The 21,087-nt window shown below is 46.9% G+C and overlaps 1 protein-coding gene across 1 annotated transcript in view; it reads left to right on the forward strand.

Moving 5' to 3' along the window:
* Positions 1 to 21,087, forward strand: part of LOC147726022 (RING finger protein 145-like) — a 91,289-nt gene that overhangs the window by 60,175 nt on the left and 10,027 nt on the right. The window contains exons 6-9 of the mRNA XM_086960137.1: positions 13,274 to 13,414; positions 14,821 to 15,003; positions 15,577 to 15,724; positions 16,071 to 16,427. Of these exons, the coding sequence (XP_086816263.1) occupies positions 13,274 to 13,414; positions 14,821 to 15,003; positions 15,577 to 15,724; positions 16,071 to 16,427 (829 nt within the window). The remainder of the gene's footprint in view (positions 1 to 13,273; positions 13,415 to 14,820; positions 15,004 to 15,576; positions 15,725 to 16,070; positions 16,428 to 21,087) is intronic.

The raw sequence follows: 21,087 nt of genomic DNA on the forward strand, positions 1-21,087 counted from the left end.
TTGACAGTACCAGAGAATGGGTGGCCTGTTTGAGATAATTTGTCGGAATTTAGGGTTTTATTTTCTTCAGTAGTCTGAGGTTAAGGAACGTACTTTTGGCCGCATTCTTAATATTTCTCATCATGTTCAGTTTTGGGTCTAGGGTGATGCCTAGAGATTTGACAGAGTCTGCTAGAGTGAGATTCCCGTTGAGCGCATCGATGGCCTTTAACCATTCTGCGATTTGGGGGTTATCTTCCTTATTCGAGATGAGGAGTGTCTCAGTCTTATCAGTATCTAGTTTCAGATGGTTGTTTGTCAGCCAGCGTTGAACATCTTTCAGGACATCATTAAGTCTTTGTATGTCTTTGAGAGAGTTAGTTTCCAGATAGATCTGAGTATCATCCGCGTAGAGATGGAAGCGGAAGTTGGCTTTTCTGAGAAGTTTGGAGAGAGGTTCCATGTAGATGTTATAGAGTTTAGGTGAGAGCACCGAGCCTTGAGGGACGCCTTTGTTGACTTGCTGGAGTTCGAAAATGAAGTTTTAGATTTTTATTTTTGTGTGCGGTTTTGAAGAAAGGAGGAGAAGCGTCTGAGGACTACCTCGCCAAGACCAGCTCTTACTTGGAGAGCCCTTATGAGAAGTTTGTGATCAACAGTATCAAATGCTGCCGCGAAGGTCAAGGAGAATGAAGAGGCAGCATTGGCCAGAGTCTACTGATCTATGTATATCATCCATTATGTTGAGAATCGCAGTTTCTGTGCTCTGAAGCCAGACTGGCGGGGATCCAGGAGGTTTATGTTGTCCAGATGCTGGGTTAGTTGAGGTAGTACGCTTCTTTCTAGTCTTTTTGAGAGAAGGGGAAGGTTTGAAACAGGTCTAAAATTCTTCAGATCTGTCACATCCAGGCCGGGTTTTTTCAACAGGGTTGTGAATTGACCCAGTCAGGAACCACTCCGTTTTTCAGGGAGCTATTTATGATCATGTTCCAAATCTGTGCAAAGGCGTGCTACATTTTTTCAGTCTGTAGGGAAGGAATGGGGTCTAGGACATTAGCTGAGGGTTTGAAGGTGGAGATCAACGTGATTATCTCAGTTTCTTGAACTGGGCGGAAACTAAGCCAGGAATTTGGAGTGGAACCAGGAGAAAGATCAGGTGACCCAGCCGCGATGTTCTTCATGAGGTGCTTGTTGTTGACGTCCAGTGAGAGTTCGATTTTTGTGATCTTGTCGTTGACTAAGTTGTCGCATAGTTCTTTGGACGCCTGCACAGAGGACGACACCGGCTTGGAGGTTTGTTGTCTGATAATGCTATAGAGCTCCCTGGGTCTGTTTTTGGCACTATCCAGCGCTGAGCATAGAAGGCTGGATTTCTTGTTTTTGATGTGGTTATTGTACTTCCTACGGGCTGATTTGAGTTGATCGCGGAGGATGGAGGTTGGGTTATTTCTCCACTTTCTTTCTTTGGCTCTTAGTTTTCTCCTTTCGGAGTTGAGGTCGAAGTTGAACCATGATCTGGATGGGATGGCTCGGCTCTTTTTAGGCTTTAGGGGAGCTACTTTGTCAAGCATGGATACTAGCTTGGCATTGTAAGAAACTGTGAGTTCGTTAGTGGAGAGGTGGTTATTGGTGTCGGGGAGAAGTGAGCTTATCTGTTCTTCGAGAACCCCCAAGGGAACCTGATAGAAGTTTCTCAGCCATTTGGGGGGGTCTTGCAGAGGTGATTGGGAGAGAGTAAGTTGGTTGATATGAAATAGGATCATGTGGTGGTCTGACCAGTCGACGGGGAGTATGTGATTGATAGTGATTGTGTTTCTTTGAGCAATGATGGCATCCAAGGTGGCTCCTTTGTAGTGCTTCTCCTCTGTGCAGCACTGGATTAGATTGTTATCACAGAGGAGACTGGATAGCGACTGGATTAGCGGGTTGTTGGTCTCATTCCACCGTAGGTTTAGGTCGCCAAGAATTAGATTATTGGTATCACTGAGTGCACCCTAAGCTATCAGATCGGATAGTTGTTCTCCGAATGCGGCGGTTTTACCTGGAGGATGATAGAGAAGGTGACAAAGTAAAGAACCATTATCTTTGTTCTTGATGATGTATGAGAGACATTCAAATGTGTTGTAGTCGTATGCATTTATTTCCGTGATGACCATGTTATCTTTGTGGATGATAGCAACCCCTCCCCCTTGCTAGTCTTTTCTGTCTTTGTTGATGAGGGAGAAGCCCGGGGGTACAAGCATGTCTAAGCAGGGTGGGGATAGCTCATTGAGCCAGGTCTCCGTGAGGAACGCAATATCAATGTCATGCGAGAGGATGGCCTCTGGTAGTTCAGTTGCATGCAAAGAGGCCGACGTGCAATTGATCAGTAAGCAATTGGTGAAAATCTTTGTTGCTGGCTTTCTTTTCTTTGGGCGCCCTAGGTATGGTGGTAAGGACAGGCGGTCTCGAGGGTTTTGTGCAGGGAAGGTCTTTTCGGAGACCTGTGATTACTTGGATTTTGGATTTAGGGGAGTCAAAGGGGGGGGGGGGTCGTAAGAAGAGGCTAGAATGGCTGCTTCGTTGTCGGACGTGGCTGCTTCTGTACTAGTGGGTCTTGAGGTCAGGGGTTTTGTATCTGTATTTGAGCGATTCTGAGTCCTAAATGGAAGTACTGCGATTCTTGAGGCTTTTTGCGGCCAGGGTTCCGTTACCCTTCTAGGGGGTCTCTGAGGCTGAGTTTCAAGTGTTTCTGAGGGCCAGGAGGAGCTCTTGTGGCTATTGGTGTTGGCAGTGGGGTGAACCCAGGGAGGAGATTGCTGGGATCTGTGTGCTTTACCTAGGTTGGAGAGGATTTCTGTTAGGCCCCGGGAGATCGTGTCTATCTGGTTTTCAAGTGACGAGAGTCGCTGCGCCATAGTGATGTGGGAGGGGGTAACGGCATCTAGGGATTCGTCTTGTGTGGTGTAGGTCGGGTTGAGGGAGTGTTGTCTCTTATTTGTTGTGTAGGACAGGTTGCCCCTTTTTGAAATCATGGGAGGGAGGTTGATTGGGTCATGGAATGAATTAAGAGTATCTGAGATCTGTGAGGCAACTAGTGAGGTTAGGGGTCACTGTCGGCGGGGCTTGTTCGTGAGGTTGCAGAGGGTGGGGAATTTGTGTTTTCCTTAGGGAGTTGCGGAATATGCTTGGTAGGGGTACTGTGTTGAGTGGAGGCTCGGGGGAGCTGTGCGGTGGGGGCATGTGGTGGTGTGGATTGAGTTTCCTGTTGTGGCCGATTAGCTGTTGGCAGGAGGGATCGAAGTGAGGTGAAGAGGGAGTCCAAAGCTTCAAGGTTGGCTGTAGCTGTAGGCGAGCGTTGGGTTGAGGCGAGGCAGGTGGGGGAGAGCGGATTGAAGTGAGGGGAAGAGGGAGTCAAAAGCTTCAAGGTTCTCATTGTTTGCGTGAATGAGGACAGTGCTGTTAGTGTAGATGGTCACGGATGTGATCCCTCTTCTAGACGAGCGATTAGGGAGCAGGGATGTTAATTTGCAGCTGTGTGGTATGGATGTGGTTTTGGCGATATAAAGTTGCGTTCTGAGCGTGGAGATACAGTCTTCTGGTCTGTCCGTGTGGAAAATTAGGTCCATCTTAATCGGACCTTTGGAAGAGGAGTGGTAGATGTATGTAAATAGGGTTTCTCTGTGTTGTCGGATTAGTTTCTGTTTGAAGTTTCGTCTCATTTTAGCAGAGAGGGGGGAAGTTAAAAGTGTATGAGTTCGGGCTATGGGGTTTTAGGTGTGTAGGTAGGGATTGGGTGGGTGGGTTGGCGAGTCCGGAGCCAAAGTTGGGGGTACTGTGTGCAGGGGGGAATAACGTCACTGAAAGGGAGTATGCAGGAGGTGGAGAGACAGGTAAAGCAAATCAGCCGAGAGTGAGTTGGATGTTGGGTTAAAGGTTACCGTAGGTGTCTGATTTAGGCCTGTTATGAGTTATAGTCGGGACTCCGGTGGTCGTGTGACGCCATCTAAGGCCGGGGAGGGTCCTGAGGGGGGTAGTATTTCCGAGTAGGTCTAGTGTTCTAATTTCAGGAATCATCTTTGTGCATGGAGCGGGTCGGTGGTATCTACTTGTGCAGGGCCCTTGCTGTAAACTTAAGAGTTGGTCTGAGGGTCGGTATCGATATCGAGTGCCTCTGCTCAGGGAAGAGGTGATGTAAAGGTGAGGTGCAGCGTTCTACTGCACAACCGGCCACCTTAACCCAGGGCACCTGAATGTTTGGTGCACACTCCTCTTTTCAGCACCATCGGAACTGTCATAACTCTCCCCTCCAAGCACAAGGCATCTGGCTCAAGCGCAAAACCTGACCACTCGGTGTGGTTCTCCTGTAATGCCCTACTCCACCGGTTCTTTGACCTTTGGACTTCTATGGACTGCCAATGAAAAACAAATGTAAGACGGGGGCCCCCACCTAAGCAATGTCTACGATTTGAGCCTCAAAATACACAAAAATTCATAAATATGTATACATAAAACAAATACTCTCATATTGACATTTTATTTAATTCACAAATTAAAAAAAGTGAAAATCAAAATATCTGAAAGAGACTTGTTGGTGATAGATTCCTTACCTTAGAATATCCCCAGGCGTCAGACTGGATCCGGAAAGCTTTCATCAGCAGTACCCCTGCTCGACGGATGGTGGCGTTGTGTGGCTCCGTGTCAGTCGGTGGCGTCGTAGGCGCCGAGATGACGTCACAGAGACTACTTAGGCGCCACCCATGTGCGCTGACCTCAGTTCTTTCTTTTTCTGCATCAGCAACACAGATCCTGTTAGAGCACATACCCTAGTCACTTTTTGACTATACTTTTGAGACTTTTGTCTCCCTTTTTTGAATCTTTGACTCCTGGTGCCACGTAGGGATGCCTGGGTTTAAATCCTGCGGCGGCCTTTCGCCGTACAATGTCGGTGGACGACCCCCATTGGCGTCTGTCTCTACTGTCCTGGTCATGTTCTGACTGCCTGGCCATGGCTCCGAAGGCCTTACGGGAGTGGTCCCGTAAGCTGCTGGAGACCCGGCAGTCTTCTCAGCGCCGTTCAAGGTCCAGGGGTCGATCAAGGGCTCGATCGCGTAGCCATCATCATCGCTCCTCAGGGTCGAATTCTTCACTCTCTGAATTGGGTAAGATACGTCACAAGAAGAAGTCGAAGAAGCGTTTCCACTCTCCGACGTCCCCTCCCCCCTCGTCGGTCTCCAGACGCAGATGAGGGGGCCGGGGATTCCACCGCGTGGCTCCTTTGGAACCTGTGAGTCCCGCGGCCTACCCACCTTATCCGGTTCCGTCTGCGACTACTGCCCAGGTGCAAGCTTTTCGTGCAGCCATGGACCTCCTCTTCAGGCCTCGGGCTCCCACCGGCGTGCCTTTGGGACCCGCGGTCCCAGTTGAGGGCCCTCCCTTGCCGCCGCCGGCTCCAGCGCCGCAGAGACCTCTGCCGGCTTCCCGCGGCTCCGATCCTGGTGCCGCAGTTAGTTCAGTTTGGAACTCTCTCCCTCTCCCTCTTCGAGACAATAGCAACCGTATGTCCTTTAGAAAGGCTTTGAAAACTCACTTGTTTGCCAAGACCTGCTGAACTACCCTGAGCTCGCCTTAAGCAATCAGTCACAAGCGCTGCGAGGCCTCCGGGTAGATCTGCGCTATACAAGTGTAATTTTTCATTTCATTTCAGTTTGTTCCACCACCGCCTTTGCCTGGTTTTCTGGACAATTTTGCCCCTAATTGGGACCCTAATTGGGACAGTTTTAGTAAGGATGATCCACCAGCTCCTGGGCCTAATTGCCTCCTGCATCTTGCTAGTGCAACATGCTAGATGGCATATGCGGGCTCTGCAGTGGGACCTGAAGTTCCAGTGGGCGCACAGCATCAGGGCAACCTGTCCCATCACGTCCAGATCTCTGAGGGCACTGCACGACAATTGCAGTGGTGGCCCACAAATTGCGATTGGGTCAATGGCAGATCCCTCTCCCTTCCCCAACTGGAGCACACAGTGGTGACGGATACGTCCCTCCTGAGATGGGGCGGCCACATGGGAGAGGCGGAGATCAGAGGCCTCTGGTCTCTGGGGGAGTTCCGGCTCCATATCAACCTTTTGGAGCTTCGGGCGATCCGACTTGCACTGAAAGCATTCCTTCCCTCTGTCCGGGGAAGTGTAGTGCAGGTGTTCACGGACAACACCACTGCCATGTGGTACTGCAACAAACAGAGCAGGGTGGGGTCGTGGACCCTATGTCAGGAGGCTCTCCGCCTCTAGACATGGCTGGAACATCAAGGCATTACCTTGGTGGTTCAACACCTTGCAGGTTCTCTGAACGCCAGGGCGGACGAACTCAGCCGCCGGTGCATGATGGATCACAAATTGCATCTGAACTCTGACGTGGCGCATGGTCTCTTTCTGCAGTGGGGAGAGCCTTGGTTAGATCTTTTCGCCACGTTGAAATTTCCAAGGCGTCACTCGCTCTGCGACGCTTTTTATCACGAGTGGAGCTGCAGTCTGTTGTACCCCTTTCCCCTTATACCACTTCTGCCTAGAGTGCTGAAGAAGATTCGGCGCGACCAGGCCCAAGTCATCCTTGTGGCTCTGGATTGGGCACGTAGATACTGGTATCCCGAGCTACTCAGCATGGCGATCGATCCCCCGATCTGACTGCCTCTACGTGAGGATCTTCTGTCGCAGCAGCAGGGGGCGGTGCTCCACCCGCACCTGCCCAGTGTCCACCTCTATGCGTGGAGATTGAGCTGCGACAGTTGACCGCTTTCGACCTTCCTTCTGAAGTCTGTGATATTATTCTGGCAGCCAGGCGTCCCTCCACTAAGACGGTATATGCCTGCAGGTGGAACAAATTTGTGGCATGGTGCACAGCAAAGGCTGTGGATCCCCTTTCTGCCCCTCTTTCCAAGGACCTTCTGTACCTTCTCTCTTTGGCCCATCGGGGCTCGGCTCTGGGCACTATCAACGGTTATTTCTCGGCCATTTCCACCTTTCTGCGGCTTCCAGATCAGCCTTCTCTTGTTAAATCCCCGGTTGTTAATCGCTTCCTGAAAGGCATTACACACACGTTTCCTCCCGTGCCTTTCATAATGCCTCAATGGGTCTTAAATCTTGTCTTGACCTATCTGATGTGCGCTCCCTTTGAGCTACTTCATAACTGTCCCTTACGTCTTCTCACTCTAAAGAAGGCTTTCCTGGTAGCTATCACCACTGCCAGAAAAGCTCCAGGCTCTGTCTTCTAAACCTCCTTTTCTCTCTGTACATCCAGACAAAGTGGTTTTAAGGACGCGTCCTTCTTTCTTGCCAAAGGTTGTCACGCCCTTCCACATCGGGCAGACCATCACTTTGCCCACCTTCTTTCCACCTCCGCATCCTTCAACAGACAAAGAGAGGCTCCACCATCTGGACCCAAAACGCTTGCTCTCGTTCTATCTGAAGCTCACGCAACAGTTCCGGGTGGATGACAAAAAAGGTCAGATCGTGCACAAACGGACCATCTCTCGGTGGGTCGTTCTGTGCCTCAAAGCATGTTACTCATTGTGTAAGAAGGAGCCTCCTTTGGCGATGCGTGCCCATTCTACCCTGACACGGTGTTACCTTGCAGGACATCTGTCAGGCAGCTACGTGGACCTCACTGCACACATTTACCAAGCATTATTGCCTTGACAGTCAAGTCTGGAGAGACTGCTTCTTTGGCCGTTCTGTTCTCCTTGACTTTCTGATGTGATCTTGTTCGCAGACCCACCACCGGGGTTGGTATTGCTGGGGTATCTATTGTAAGGTAAGGAATCTATCACTAACATGTCTCTTTCAGATGCACAAGTTTCTTATTTGTGCAACAATATATCTGTTAGAGACATTAGTTAGTAATAGATTCCTTACTGCCTCACCCATCCTCCCCATTCTGCGAACTGATTTCTTGGGTTAAAGTCATCCCTTTCAGGGCCCTAGTTTCATGGCACCAGTGGTAAGTTTCTTGCATGGCTCTGCGTCCCTAGCGCGGAAAGTTGTGTACAGAACTGATGTTAGCTCGCATGGGTGGCGCCTAAGTAGTCTCCGTGATGTCATCTCGGTACCTACGACGCCAGCGATGAACGCGGAGCCGTACGATGCCACCTTCCGACGCACACATGTACTGCAGACGTAAACTTTCCGGATCCAGTCTGACGCCTGGGGATATTCTGAGGTAAGGAATCTATCACTAACTAATGTCTCTTACAGATGTATCGTTACACAAGTAAGTAACGTGCTTTAATGGGAAGGCTGCAGCTTTTCAAAATTGTTTTATTTCTAAAAGAGAAAGCAGTATGCTAGACTCCAACATCAAATTCATGTTCTTGCTGCTAACGCAGGCCCTCTTTTTGTCGGTACAAACTAGAACTGCTTCAGTTGAGGCTGCCAGCCGTCCATACTAGATTCATTTTGCAGTACTTGCATGTTAAAGATTTCAATTTAATTTTTGCTTCCAATTCTGAATTCCTTCACCTTTAGAGAGTGTTTTGAACGTTCATTGTTCGATGTTTCTTGTGTATTTGTGTGTGTGTATATGTATGTATCTGTGTGTGTGTATATGTTAGAAATAGAATCTCTGGTTGGCTAAGGCTTGCACCAAAGCCAGGCAGAGACCACCACTGTAGTTAGGGCAAGGGAGTTACACCCCAAAGATAACCCCTGCTCACCCCCTTGCTAGCTTGGCTCGAGCGGTCAGGCTTATCCCGGAGGCAATGTGTAAAGCATTTGCGCACGCACACAACAGCAACAACATCCCAGGCACACTACAAAAGGAACTCCACACAAGGTTATATCAAAAATACCCTTTGTGTTCTCAAAACACATTAGAATAGTAATCGCATTTTGTACACAGTGCCAACTAGCATTGGGCAATATTTACAAGGGATTATGTACACCTGACAGGGCCACATGGACCACTATCAGAACCATCACAAGGTGAACTTGGTAAAAGTAAAATAGGTCATAAAACGTACAACCAGTAAACCGTGGTAATCACTGTACTTTGCATCAGTCTGTGACATAAACTACTTTATGCACAGTATCCCACAAGTCTAAATACATTAGACCCTAACCACCTAAGTATAAATCACACTAGGGGCGTAAATCACACAGGGAAGTATAATCTCCCCAACACAAACCAAAAGAGGTAAACAACCTCATAATCATAAACCATATTTAGAGGTATCAAATAGGGTGGCTACGTTGGCGCAGAAAAAGGTCAGGTCGTGCACAAACGGACGATTCTGTACACAATACATTTCCTAGCATCAAAATCACATTAGCACATAAATTACATTAGGGCCTGACGCCCTATGAATGTAATAATGCCCCTGGCCAACTGGCAATCTCAAAAAGGGGCTCAAATGCCCTATGTCCACAAAGTCAGGGCTGCTTCCTAGGCAGCGAAAGTCAAATGTGCGCCACTGCTCAAAATCTAAACGTTGCAGCTGCCCACTACTTGCTGGGCAGCTGAGAAGGATAACAGAAGAAGAATAACAGGGCGGCCTTAGCGATGCAGCTGGCACTAAGTGCTGCGCAGCTGGGGAAGCCTGGCACCTCTGTGCCACTTCTGTCCCTCTCAGGGACTCTCTCCAGCATTGCGCCTAAACGGTGCAGCTGCCCACTACTTGCTGGGCAGCTGTAGAAGATAGAATGCGGCATGGGCTCTCACTGGTCCTCAACCACTGGCGCGTTAAATGAGGTGTCCCTGGGAGCCACTCAGGCTCTGAAAGTAATGGGGCCCAAAAAAATGTGGAATCCACTCGGGCTCTAGAAATCAAATATGCGGGCCGTTGGAACCATCTGGTTCTGAAAATAACTCTGCCCCCGTGGAGCACACTGGATCAGTAGATACTCATGCCACCAAATAATGAAGACGCACTTGCCCCCACACTGGGGCACGGAACAAGGGGCCAGGGGCCCCTCTGGCCCTCTATAATAGAAGCAGGGGCCCCCCTGGTCTCTTGATGTGCCATGGGTAGCAAAGGTAGGGCGGCCCGCTCTCTGGTGGGACCGCTCCGGGTCAGTGCCTCAACCGGCGCCACCCCGCCCCCCTCGAGCCCTCAGTCACCGGCTCTGGGGGCAGGACTCTGGTCTCCTCTCGCAGGGGACTCCTCCCTCTGAATGCGGCGGGGGCAGGCACCGGCAATGTGCCTCTGGCCCCCTCCGCCGGATTCCTCAATGATGGCAGCATGCGCCACGCTTCACCCGGTCCCCCGTCTCGGGTCCGGGATTTCAGGATTGAGCCAGCAAGGCTCCAGGCTGCCTCCTTCTCCTGCGGGGCTTCCCATCGCTCATGCGAGCCCCGCAACTCTTGCTCCTTCTTCCGGCCCCGCCCAGGTCACAGGCAGACTTGCCTGACTTCCGGGCGGCCGTGGCTGGGCAGCGAGACTCGGCAGCAACTTCCCCGGGGTAAAAATGAGAGGTAGGCTCCCTCTTTACATGACAAATAGCAACCGGTATGGGCACCCGCTCCATCCATTAAAAATGAAGACGCAGGGTGGGCACCTGATCGAGTAAATACACTCAAGCGGACATAATGCAGGATGGGCCCCTGCACAATCAAAGTGAAAAGGAGCGGGGTGGGCACCCGCAAGAGCGCATAAGGCAGGTGGGAATCCCTACGCTGGGGATTCCCTCTAAAAGTGCTGCAGCATCAGCACTGCGCCGCCCGCACGCTTTCCTGGGTGAAAAATAAAAGAAAGGCAGCACAGAGCTTCCAGGGCGCAAAAGGGGGCTGCCAAAGTCTTTCCAAGGTCCAGGAAATAACAAGCAAGGTAACAGGGTCCCAGACAAAGAGTCCTCCAGGCATCCAGGGGCAGGACACAGGGAAGCGGCAGCGGGGATGTTTCAAAATAAAAACCCAGACATCACGCAACCTCCGCAGAAACCGATGGTAGAGGTCAGAAGCACCTTGACTAATCAATACATGAAACCTGAAAAGCTCTATGAAAGGGAAATATGCAAATGGTGGGAGGGTACCTGTCTTCAAAGTTATATAGAGGTACAACAAGTCCCAAGAGGTCTGCGTATTTTTACTGTCCTGGCATATGAAAACCCGGACCCCCTGTTGCTGGAGGCAAAACATTGGTACAGAATCTGAAGTAACTGAAGGAGAACAGTCAGGTGAAGAATTAGCAGGCCCCTCTGGAACATCAATGAAGACCCCTTTTCAGCAGGAATTCAACATCATCAGACAGAATTGCCTGAGGGGCGGGAAGAACAAACCCCCAGAAGAGGCCGGCAAACCAGAAGGGGCGGTTGGAAGGGGAAGAGCAAAACCAACAACGACGAGAGTAACAAGGAGCAAAAGAAGAGCCAGATGGTAGAAGAACAAGACCATCTGACCATATTGAATCTCTCGAATAAAGTTCTAACACCCTGTGAAGAGTCTGTACTCAAGCTAGGACTCACCTTTTGCCCAAACGATCGCATGGAATATACCCAAACAAGAATAGACTTATTCAAATTCATACGCAAAATGAAATTACACAGATACCATAAGATTAAACCTACTCCAAAGGAAATAAAGCTCCTAAATATCAGTCAAAGACAAATGGTTCTTTTAAATGTAAATGATTTAACAGCATTAGAACTACTAGAAAGTCTACAATGAGAAAGTTCCATGGAAAGTCCTGCAACCCCCACCTCATTGACTCAGAGACTATCCAGAGTTGAGATTGAGCAACAGGCGCCGAGCAGTGGTTTGAAACCAACCTCCAAATTCCTACCACAGATGCCCTCGGATGCCATAGACACCTTCTCGGATTTGATCACCCATGAAGCACGGATAGTAATTCTCCTTAAAAGCATGTCAGAAATGATGAAATTCTGGTGCTGAACACTGCCAGACAAATATAAACCAGACAGGCGCTAAACCATACTCTTGTTCTTTCATCGGAACCAAAACCACGAAAATCAGAGGACCGAAAAGAGTTGCAGGACAACCAGTGGGAGAGCTAACGGATGCTGTCTTCAAGTCTTGTGGAGGTTGCAAAGTTGTAAATGTGCATAACGCTGTAGGACTGACTATGGTGCTTTACCGGGTATTTAAGGATCTTTAAAACTGGGAAGTACATGCACAACAGCCGAGAACCTGGGATAGGGTAGAGGTACATGTCGGTCAGATACCTTCAGTGGAAAAGGTATGGAATCCCTTGGAACTTATTGAAACGTTACATCTATGTGAGCAGGTGAAAAGGACGAGGGTGCAAGAGAGGGTACTCCCCATAAACTTTCCTGTGTTGTTTAGGAGTTTTGAGGGTTATTAGGGCATTTATAAGGTGGTACTGGGGATGTCCGAAGAAAACTCACTCAGCTATTCAATGATATTTTCCAGAGAAGGGCGCGCAGTGATTGTCCCTGTTCTCAGCCTCAAGTATACAAGGTTCTGCCTCTGCAGGAAGCCAGTGATTGACCCATGCAGGAGCTAAATAAAGTTTTTTATACAACTACTTTTAGGGGTTAATTGAGAATGTACACTGAACGAGTCTTTTGTCTAATTCATGAGAAAAATAATTTTGCTTCACCTAATAAGACCATAAAAATCCTGATAATAAAAGTTGAAGTAACACCTGAGCCCTCATCATTGTGTCCGATTGTGATGCAGGGATACTGCACAAAAATCTGAGAAGTACACGTTAAGTTTCCTGAAATGGGGACTAACTGGCTAGACCTGGCAAAGTCTGGTTCTTTTTCTATGGTTCTTCAGCCCACACCTCCCCTCCGATCCCTTGGACAAATCTTCTGACATTATCGGACTGCTCAAGAGCAGGCAGAAGAGGTTAACCCGAGGAGCAGGGACATAGGATTTGGGTTGGTGAGGGCTAGTTAAGGTCTTTTCTCTAGTGGGTGTTGGCCAGGGCCAGGCTGTACATCTGCCACTTCTCAGATACCTCCTGCGGATCAGCATCTTGTGAAACTGGACCCCGTTTCTTAACCTTGGGATCATTCGCTCTGGAGTTTCTGCCCGGCCTGTATTGTCTCAGGGCAGTATCCCTCAGGAGTTAGTGTGCTTCTGCGACACAGCCACATGTAATGAGGGCCCTAGTGTAAGAGACAACTATGGCTGAAATACAAAGCCTTTTAAGTCATCATTTTCATAAATACTAGGGATCAGGAATCACACTGCCTGATCTAGCCTGATGATGGAATAAAGCTGAACACTTTTTGCAGGGATTGTATAGGGGTGTCTGTGTGCTGTGCATTTGTTGATCTGTGTTCTGTTTATGGTCCATTGAGATTTACTGCCGTTTATTCTCTTTTTCTATTTTCCAGTGTTGCTGAGTGCTGCGCTACGCCTTACTCCCTCATTGGACTGACCTTTACTGTCTCCTACCTTGCTCTGGGCTTGCTCAATCTCTGCAAGTTTTACCTGGTGGGTTTTAGTGCCTTCCAGAATGGCAATGTGATGCACAGGTGAGTGCGCTCTCATCAGGCATTCTTCACTCCTCGTCCCACCATTCACTCCCATTGGAAACCCGTTCTTCCAGAAGTGCTGCGCGTATTGGTTTCGGTATTTGCTTTTGCACACTGTCTTTCAAGCGGTGTTGTTTCGCTGTCTGTTCTGGCATTGAAGTATGGGTTCCTTGTCTCTTGGTGCTTTTGGTGTTGCTGATACAGGAGGGTGCGTCTCGGATATACAGCCTTGAGTTGCTGAGTTGGCTTAGCTGCCTTGACATGGACCCCCGTATGTTCGCTTCGGCTACCCCTAGGATTGGAAAGAGACGCACACAGTGGCAACAGCATAGGAAGAAGCAGAAACTGCCAGTGCCGCTGATGGTTGTTCCATGCAGCTGTTCCTCTGAACCATGTTTAATAGGCCTGGACAGCTTCTCGTTCATGAGCATGGTCCTTTTAGTAGTAGTACTATACATACACACGTGTGCGTATCCATGCTGTGCTTGTCAGCGCCAAAGTTCACATTTTTGTATCTATACAATTCTCTGTTGTGCACTGAGTGTAATGTGTTTGTAATTAACTGATTAGTTAGATATCAGTATTTTATGCTGATTAGGTTCAGTGCAAGCAATTTAATTTTTTTTCTGAATGAATATCTTGAGGCGTAATCTTTTGGAGCGTGATGAAAGGAGACTGGTAGTCATTGTATGTTGTTTGGGTGGGTATTTAGAAGTATATGGCATAATCTTCTCTGGGGTTTGCGGTACTCCTTTCTACTGTGTGAATAGTTTAGTTTGTCCGAGCTATGGATGTGCTGTGTGCCTGGGAACTAAAGGGCTGTGGAGTCTGTGTATGGGAAAGCCATTCCTGTTGTTTATCAGTAAAAGATGGAGAGACGGGGATTCTCTTCTGTGGGTGAAACCCTGGAGTGTTTGGGTAAAGTGAGTGCTTGATGTGTGACTCTGGCCATTCTCTGAGGGTAGTTGGGTGTCGGTGCACACTGTAAGCATACATGTACTGTCATGGGTTAACGGGTGAACTTGGTATTGGGTTGTTAGCAATAGATAAGCAAGACTGCTCTTCCCTGGTCTAATGCTGTGGTCCTTAACCTTTTGACACCTGTGGGCCCCCGCTTAATCATTTCTGCATCCAGAAGATCCAACTGAAATTAGATCTGGAGGCCCCCACGGAGTCATTACTGAGTGCCGGGGACAAATATATAAAAAACACTTTTAATAGGCAGGTTGGATCGTTTCTAAAATCAACTGAGGCCACTGATCATCGGTACTATATTCTGTTTGATTCGCTGCGCTCACGAATCAATCTAAGGAAAACCGCCTCCATGCAAGTAACAAATAGATGGATGTATTTGTATTCAGTGTTTATAATGAGTGACCCATAATGTAGGATCCTTCCATCTACAGGGGAGTCACAGAAGGGGTGACCCTGCTGCTTCTGGCCCTCCAGACTGGACTGCTCGATCTTCAGGTTCTCCAGCGAACCTTCCTCCTCAGCATCATCCTGTTCATCGTCGTGACGTCAACCTTGCAGTCCATGATTGAAATCACGGACCCCATCGTGCTGTCACTGGGCGCGTCTCGCAACAGGTAAAACATAAACATTTCCTCAAAATGAGGGCAGTGAAGAGGGAGCAGGAGATCACCCACTTGCTTAATGCAGGAAGATGTAGTAAGGCCTTCAGGTGGGGGGTAGGACCTCGCGAGGAAACGGAAGCAAGGATGTCTAGGTGTAAAACAAGGAGGAAGTCCTGAATGGGTGATCTGGTAATCTATTATCACTGGTCTTACACAGAATGAGTAAAACCCTCTCCAGAGTGCATCTAAGAGAGCATCCCTTAGTCTATCCAGCTGTGAAAGCAGCCTCTCCTCTAGATGAACAGTCTAGCTATGTTACAAGTGGACAGTACAGCTAAGAGGGGAGAAGAATGTACTGCACCTTTCTGCATGTTCAGTGTTTAGGGTCTCTGAGACTGTGCAGTAGTATTGAATGTAAATTTGAGGCCTGCCATTCCTGTAGGTTGGCCCAGTTATGCTTGGAAGGAAAGGATTCACATAGGTTGTGACTGCATTTTATGTGTTTCTTTTTACTGCCCCTGTCTTCATTTTAAAGGGTCTAAAAGATAACTGATCTAGTGTCCCACCTTTTGGTTTTTCCCCCAGGAGTCCTTGGAAGCATATCCGTGGCGTTAGTATGTGTCTCTTCCTGTTGATTTTCCCCTCGTTTATGGCATACAAAATATCCCGCTTCTTCCACATGGATTTCTGGTTGCTTATTCTGGTCTCCAGCTGCATGCTTACCTCCCTGCAGGTGAGGCTATTGTCCATACCTTAACTATTGTAGTTGGTTACCACTATCTGGATGCTTATTTACGCTGATTTCATTCTATTATGTCAATGTTTGTTTTTGATTCTAACATTTGCCTCCAGCCTAGAGTGACACGCTTCTCGTCTGTTCCTTGAAGATGAGTATTTGTCTTTTTTATGGACTTGTCTTTGAAGGATTAAAGTGTGCTGGAGACTCTTATTGGAGCTGAACTCTCTGAATCCTGGTCCTTGGAGTTTGAGCTCTGAGAATCTCTTATCTTTGGTGTCAGCCAGAGCGCTGTATGTTCAATAGTCAAGATCCTATTAATGTTTGCCAACTCTTCCTGCAGGTGATGGGAACCATCTTTATCTACGCCCTGTTCATGGTCGAGCTGTTCCAGGACAACCCCTTGGAGAAGATGGACGAGATCATTTATTACGTCAACGCTGTGAGCAGGGTGCTGGAGTTCCTGGTGGCCGTCTGTGTGGTTGGATATGGCACATGGGAGTCCCTTTTTGGTGAATGGAGCTGGATGGGCGCCTCGGTCATTATCATACACTCCTACTTGAACGTCTGGCTGCGGGCCCAGTCAGGCTGGAAGAGTTTTCTGCTGCGGAGGGAAGCTGCCAAAAAGATCAACTCTCTTCCTAATGCCACCAAAGAGCAGCTGTTTGCTCACAACGACGTGTGTGCAATCTGCTTTCAGGTAACCACAGCATCTTGTAAAGCAGCTCCTCTTGACCCCAACAGACCCTCAATCAGTAAGTGTAAAGCGCAGATTGTCACCTGTGAGGGTATCCAGGTACTGGGTTGGTAGGCTCAGTGGAAAAGCCAGGTTTTGAGTCTCTTCCTGAAGTCCGCTATTAAGGCTGATGTTCGGAGGTGGGGGAGGGCGTTCCAGGACTTAGCGGCAAGGTAGAAGAAGGAACAGCCTCCTCTGTGGCTGTGTAGCATACTTTATAGAATTAATTTAAAACTTGTAAGCTGTATTTGTTTTTAATTGCTTTTAACATATATTTTGTGTTGCAGGTAGTGGTACAGTTTTCCCTGAGTTGGTCCTTAGTTACTTTTGTTGCTCTTCATACTTCCTCAGAGACCACCCATCCGTGAATCCGCGACCTGCTCTAATTTTGATTAAGGGTAGATATTTGAGACGTGAGCAACAATTGTAGGGAGATTGACGCCGATGCTCCCAATATTAACCATCTGGCATTTGTGTCATCACATCTTTTTTTCTTCTACCGATCCTGTCACAATTCAGGAATATATAATTTGATCTAAACATTATTTCAGTCCCACTCCTGGTTCCACCGGTGGTTGGTAAATAGAACATGTTGCTGTCACCTTTTGATATCCCAGCTCTGTGTAAACTGGCTTGCATTAACCACTGGCTGGGGCTAATTTTAGAAATGTTGCTGTTTCGAGTGCAGCTACGTTAAACCTGCCAATGTATACCTCATTTGTTGGTAGCATTAATCAGTATCCCACCCTTAGTAGAGTAAATGGCTAGGAAATCCTTGTCCATGTAAATTGAAAGAGGATTGTTGTGTTGTGTAGCTTTGAAGACATAATATCCTTGGGCTAAGACATCTGAAGTTCCTATTACCTGAGACCTCCGGTTCTGTTTCACTTCAAAGTGGGATTATACACTTTTCTCCTTTAATATTGGGAGACTAACGGCTTTCTGTTATTTTAATGATCTGGGGAAATATAGGCTGCCTTTACCTGCTGGACCTTGGGAATTTTGTTTATGTCAATCTGTCTCTCCTGTCCACAAGGATGCAGTTCTTCATTGCTATGACACTTTTATTTATTTAGTTTTTATTTGGCACACAGGTCATAGACATTTGGTTACTCTGTTTTTTCATGCCTGGTGTGTAAAAGCTTTCCACATGAATATAAAAGTCACTGAATCTTGAAGCTTCATGATGCCTCCTCATGTGCACCATGATGGTTGATATGGTTATCAAGAAATTAGATGCTTTACATGAATTAAATTGCCCAGACAGAGGCACGCATTTGAATTACAAGAGCTGTGATATGTAGTACCAGGTAGAACATGTGGAAAGGAAGCTGGTGCATCTCAGTCGTGAGTCTCAGGCAGTTAAAGATCACGAGGACGGTCTAATTTTATGAGTTACCACATACCACCATACCCGTTCTTGATAATCCTCCAACAGAATCTGATCTAAATGTGTTAGAAACCACCCCTTTCTCTAAGATCCTGTGACATCTTCTAAGAATAAAGTCATTTCAACGTTATAATTAGAAATTTGGGGTTCTCAAGTAAATATGCTCCCACTCCCTCACTCAAGCTTACATCTTACGGCATTTGTTCAAATAAAGCCAACTCTTCTTCCTGTCGGGAAGTGGGTCAGTGGATGATTGCAGCAGTGTTTTACAATTTAGAAATGGTTTATTGCTGTCATTGTTGGGCTTCTGGATGCCAGTGATGGAATCACTTTATTTGTCTGAGATCCTGTTGCTTTTGTGAGAGTTGGGGGGGGGGGGTTGTAGAGGGATGCAAGGCTCTCTCAGGGAACTTGATTTTCTGTAATATCTTTTTGAACTTGTGTATCACTCTTTTGTTGGAGTTTGTCTTAAGTGTACCAAGGTGGTGAAAGTTGGTCTCTGTTGGTTTCTTTTTTTCTTTTTAACTGAAAGGATCTTTTTGATCAATGGTTCAATAATTATTGTGAAAGGGATGATGGTATGGGCATCTTAAGTAGGCGTGGAGAGGGTAAAGTTTGAAACAGACCACAGGGAGTTTTTAAGTTTGCTGTGATTATGGATGGTTTAGGTTAACTTTTATACGATGGCCCAAGACCCACAGGTTGTGTTCATGTTGCTAATGGGAACCAACATACACTGGGATTAACCAGATGGTCAGACCAATGTAGGGGGATTGTAGTGCCACAGAGCAAGGAAGGGCAAACTTGGCCAGGTCAAGATTATCGCATAGTTATTGGACTCTGTGATACATGAAGATAGATTAATTTGATGCGATGCCAGTCACTGCACTTCCTTTGTGGTTCAGTCTCTGAGATAGGTGTTGTTGAAGTGAGAGATGGTGAAATTGAGAACCTAGGAATTCATTCCTTGATGTGGCTAGTTTATGAATGGGGATGAAATGTAATTTTGAAGAAAATTAGTGGGAGGTTAATCTGTTAGCCAGTTGGGGGATGAGGCAGATGGAGGTAGCAAAACCTTCAGTGATTGGAAAGGGGATACTTTTTAATGTAAAAGCTACCTCAAATGAAGATGTTGATGGAGGTATTACTGCAAGTGACGTATAGTCTTGGTACTGATGGCAAAGTACTGAAATTGCCATAATCAAGCTGATCTGGACATGTATTTGATGGTGGCCAGTTAATCCTCCTTCACACATGTAACTTTACTAGTTACCTCAGGATCTTATTGCTAAGCTAGTTGCATTTCTGTTTGTCTGACTGTCATATGCTATGTGAGATCCTCACCCCTGGTTTGGACATCCGATGTTCTTACCTGTCTAAGTCTCACTATTGTGTTGAACACAGAACTCTTGGTGTACACGTATTGTTACGTCTTGTCATACATTCTGTTGGAGTTTAAAATCAAACTTAGTATGTTAAACTAACAATGCTTGGATTGCTACTACATACCACCGCCTTTTAATCCGGAAAGGTGGGGATGCTCCTGAACAGTAACATTGTGGATAGAATTATTTTATTTGTGTCTAACACAAGATTGCAACTGTATCTTCAGAGAATGTTGTTCACGCTTCCTGAAGGAAAGACCTTCATGTTTCTGCACTCACCTCGTTCACACAAGTTATTTAAGGCCACTGTTCAGACATTCACTTTATCTGCTCAATAGAAAAATACCTGTAATCTTATTTGGGTTTGATATTTTGGAAGCTAGCTACATCTTAAGAATTCTAGAACTGTCTAATGCTGTGGCCCTTAATCATTTCTGGAACCAGAAGACCCCCACGAATCAATGTTGGAATCCGGAGATTCCCTCAGAGCCATTACTAGAAGCCAAGGACAAATATTGAAAGAAAAAAAAAATACATGTTCGGGGAATGTGAACTGTAGATCACATGCTTTGCATACTCCTGCCATTTAGTGTTTGGTACGGATGTTTGCAAGTTGTTTATCTTTGAAGAAGTCTTTTCCAGTCACAAGGTAGGTGACTCCTCCTTTCAGTGATAGTGTGCATGGCCATCAACTCCATTGTTAGATTGTTTTCCCGCAGAGGGTGAGAACGGAGTTAGTAAGTAAAGAATAGAGTTGTCCATGCGTATGTATGTAGAATAAGATGTACAGTTACAGGTACCCGGAGAGGCGGGTGGGCGCATGTGAATCTACAGCTGTACATGCGAAGAACAGATGTTAACTGGGTGGGTAACATCCTTTCGAGGCATGTGAGCTGTAGATCACATGGCTTGCATAGATTATACAGCAATATTCTTCCAAAGCGGTAGCTAACCTGTAGCTGTTGGAGTTGTCGGAAACAGTGTTTTAAGTACTGCCTGGCCCACATTAGCTTGTTGACTCGCTAACACATCTACACAATTGTGTTTGGTGAATGTGTGTGGTGTAGACTATGTTTCAGCTTTACAAATGTCAACTATGGGGATGTTTCCCAAGAAAGCCATAGGAGCCCCATTTTGCGAGTGGCATGCGTTCTAGGGGGTATAGTTAAAGTTATTTTTCCTTTTGCATAACAAGTTTGAATGCATTTAACAATCCACATGGCATGACTTGGATTTGGGATTGCCCTTGTGTGGTGGTGCAAAAGCAACAAAAAGTTGTTTGCTTTTACAAAAGGATTTTGTTCTTTCAATGTAATATAAAAGGGCACTTCTTTCAATGTAATATAAAAGGGCACTTCTGACATCGAAGGTGTGTAGAGCTTGTTCTGCCATTGAATCAGGTTGAGGAAAGAATACTGGTAATTCAACCAACTGATTTATATGAAAGGCAGAACCTACCTTACGTAGAAACTTTGGCTTAGTACAAAGAACTACTTTGTCTCTGTGAAGTTGGAAAAAAGGTTTTTCTATGGTTAGTACATGTAGTTCACCGACTCTCCTCGGTGATGTGATTGCAATGAGGAAAGCAGTCTTCCAGGAGACTCATATTTATACATGGGTTCAAAAGGTGGCCCCATTAATCTTGTGGGGACTGTGTTAGGATCCACACTGGGGCAGGTGGAAGTCTTGGTTATACAATTCTCTTAAGTCCTTCCATGAAAGCTTTGATTACTGGCACTCTGAAAAGTGATAAATGTTGCCTATTTTGTAAATACCCAGCTATTGCAGCGAGATGTAGTCTGATAGAAGTGTATGCCAATCCTTATCGAAGTGTATGCCAATCCTGAGT

Source organism: Lissotriton vulgaris, chromosome 3_1, assembly GCF_964263255.1.
Source record: "Lissotriton vulgaris chromosome 3_1, aLisVul1.2, whole genome shotgun sequence".
NCBI classification, from domain to species: Eukaryota; Metazoa; Chordata; class Amphibia; order Caudata; family Salamandridae; genus Lissotriton; species Lissotriton vulgaris.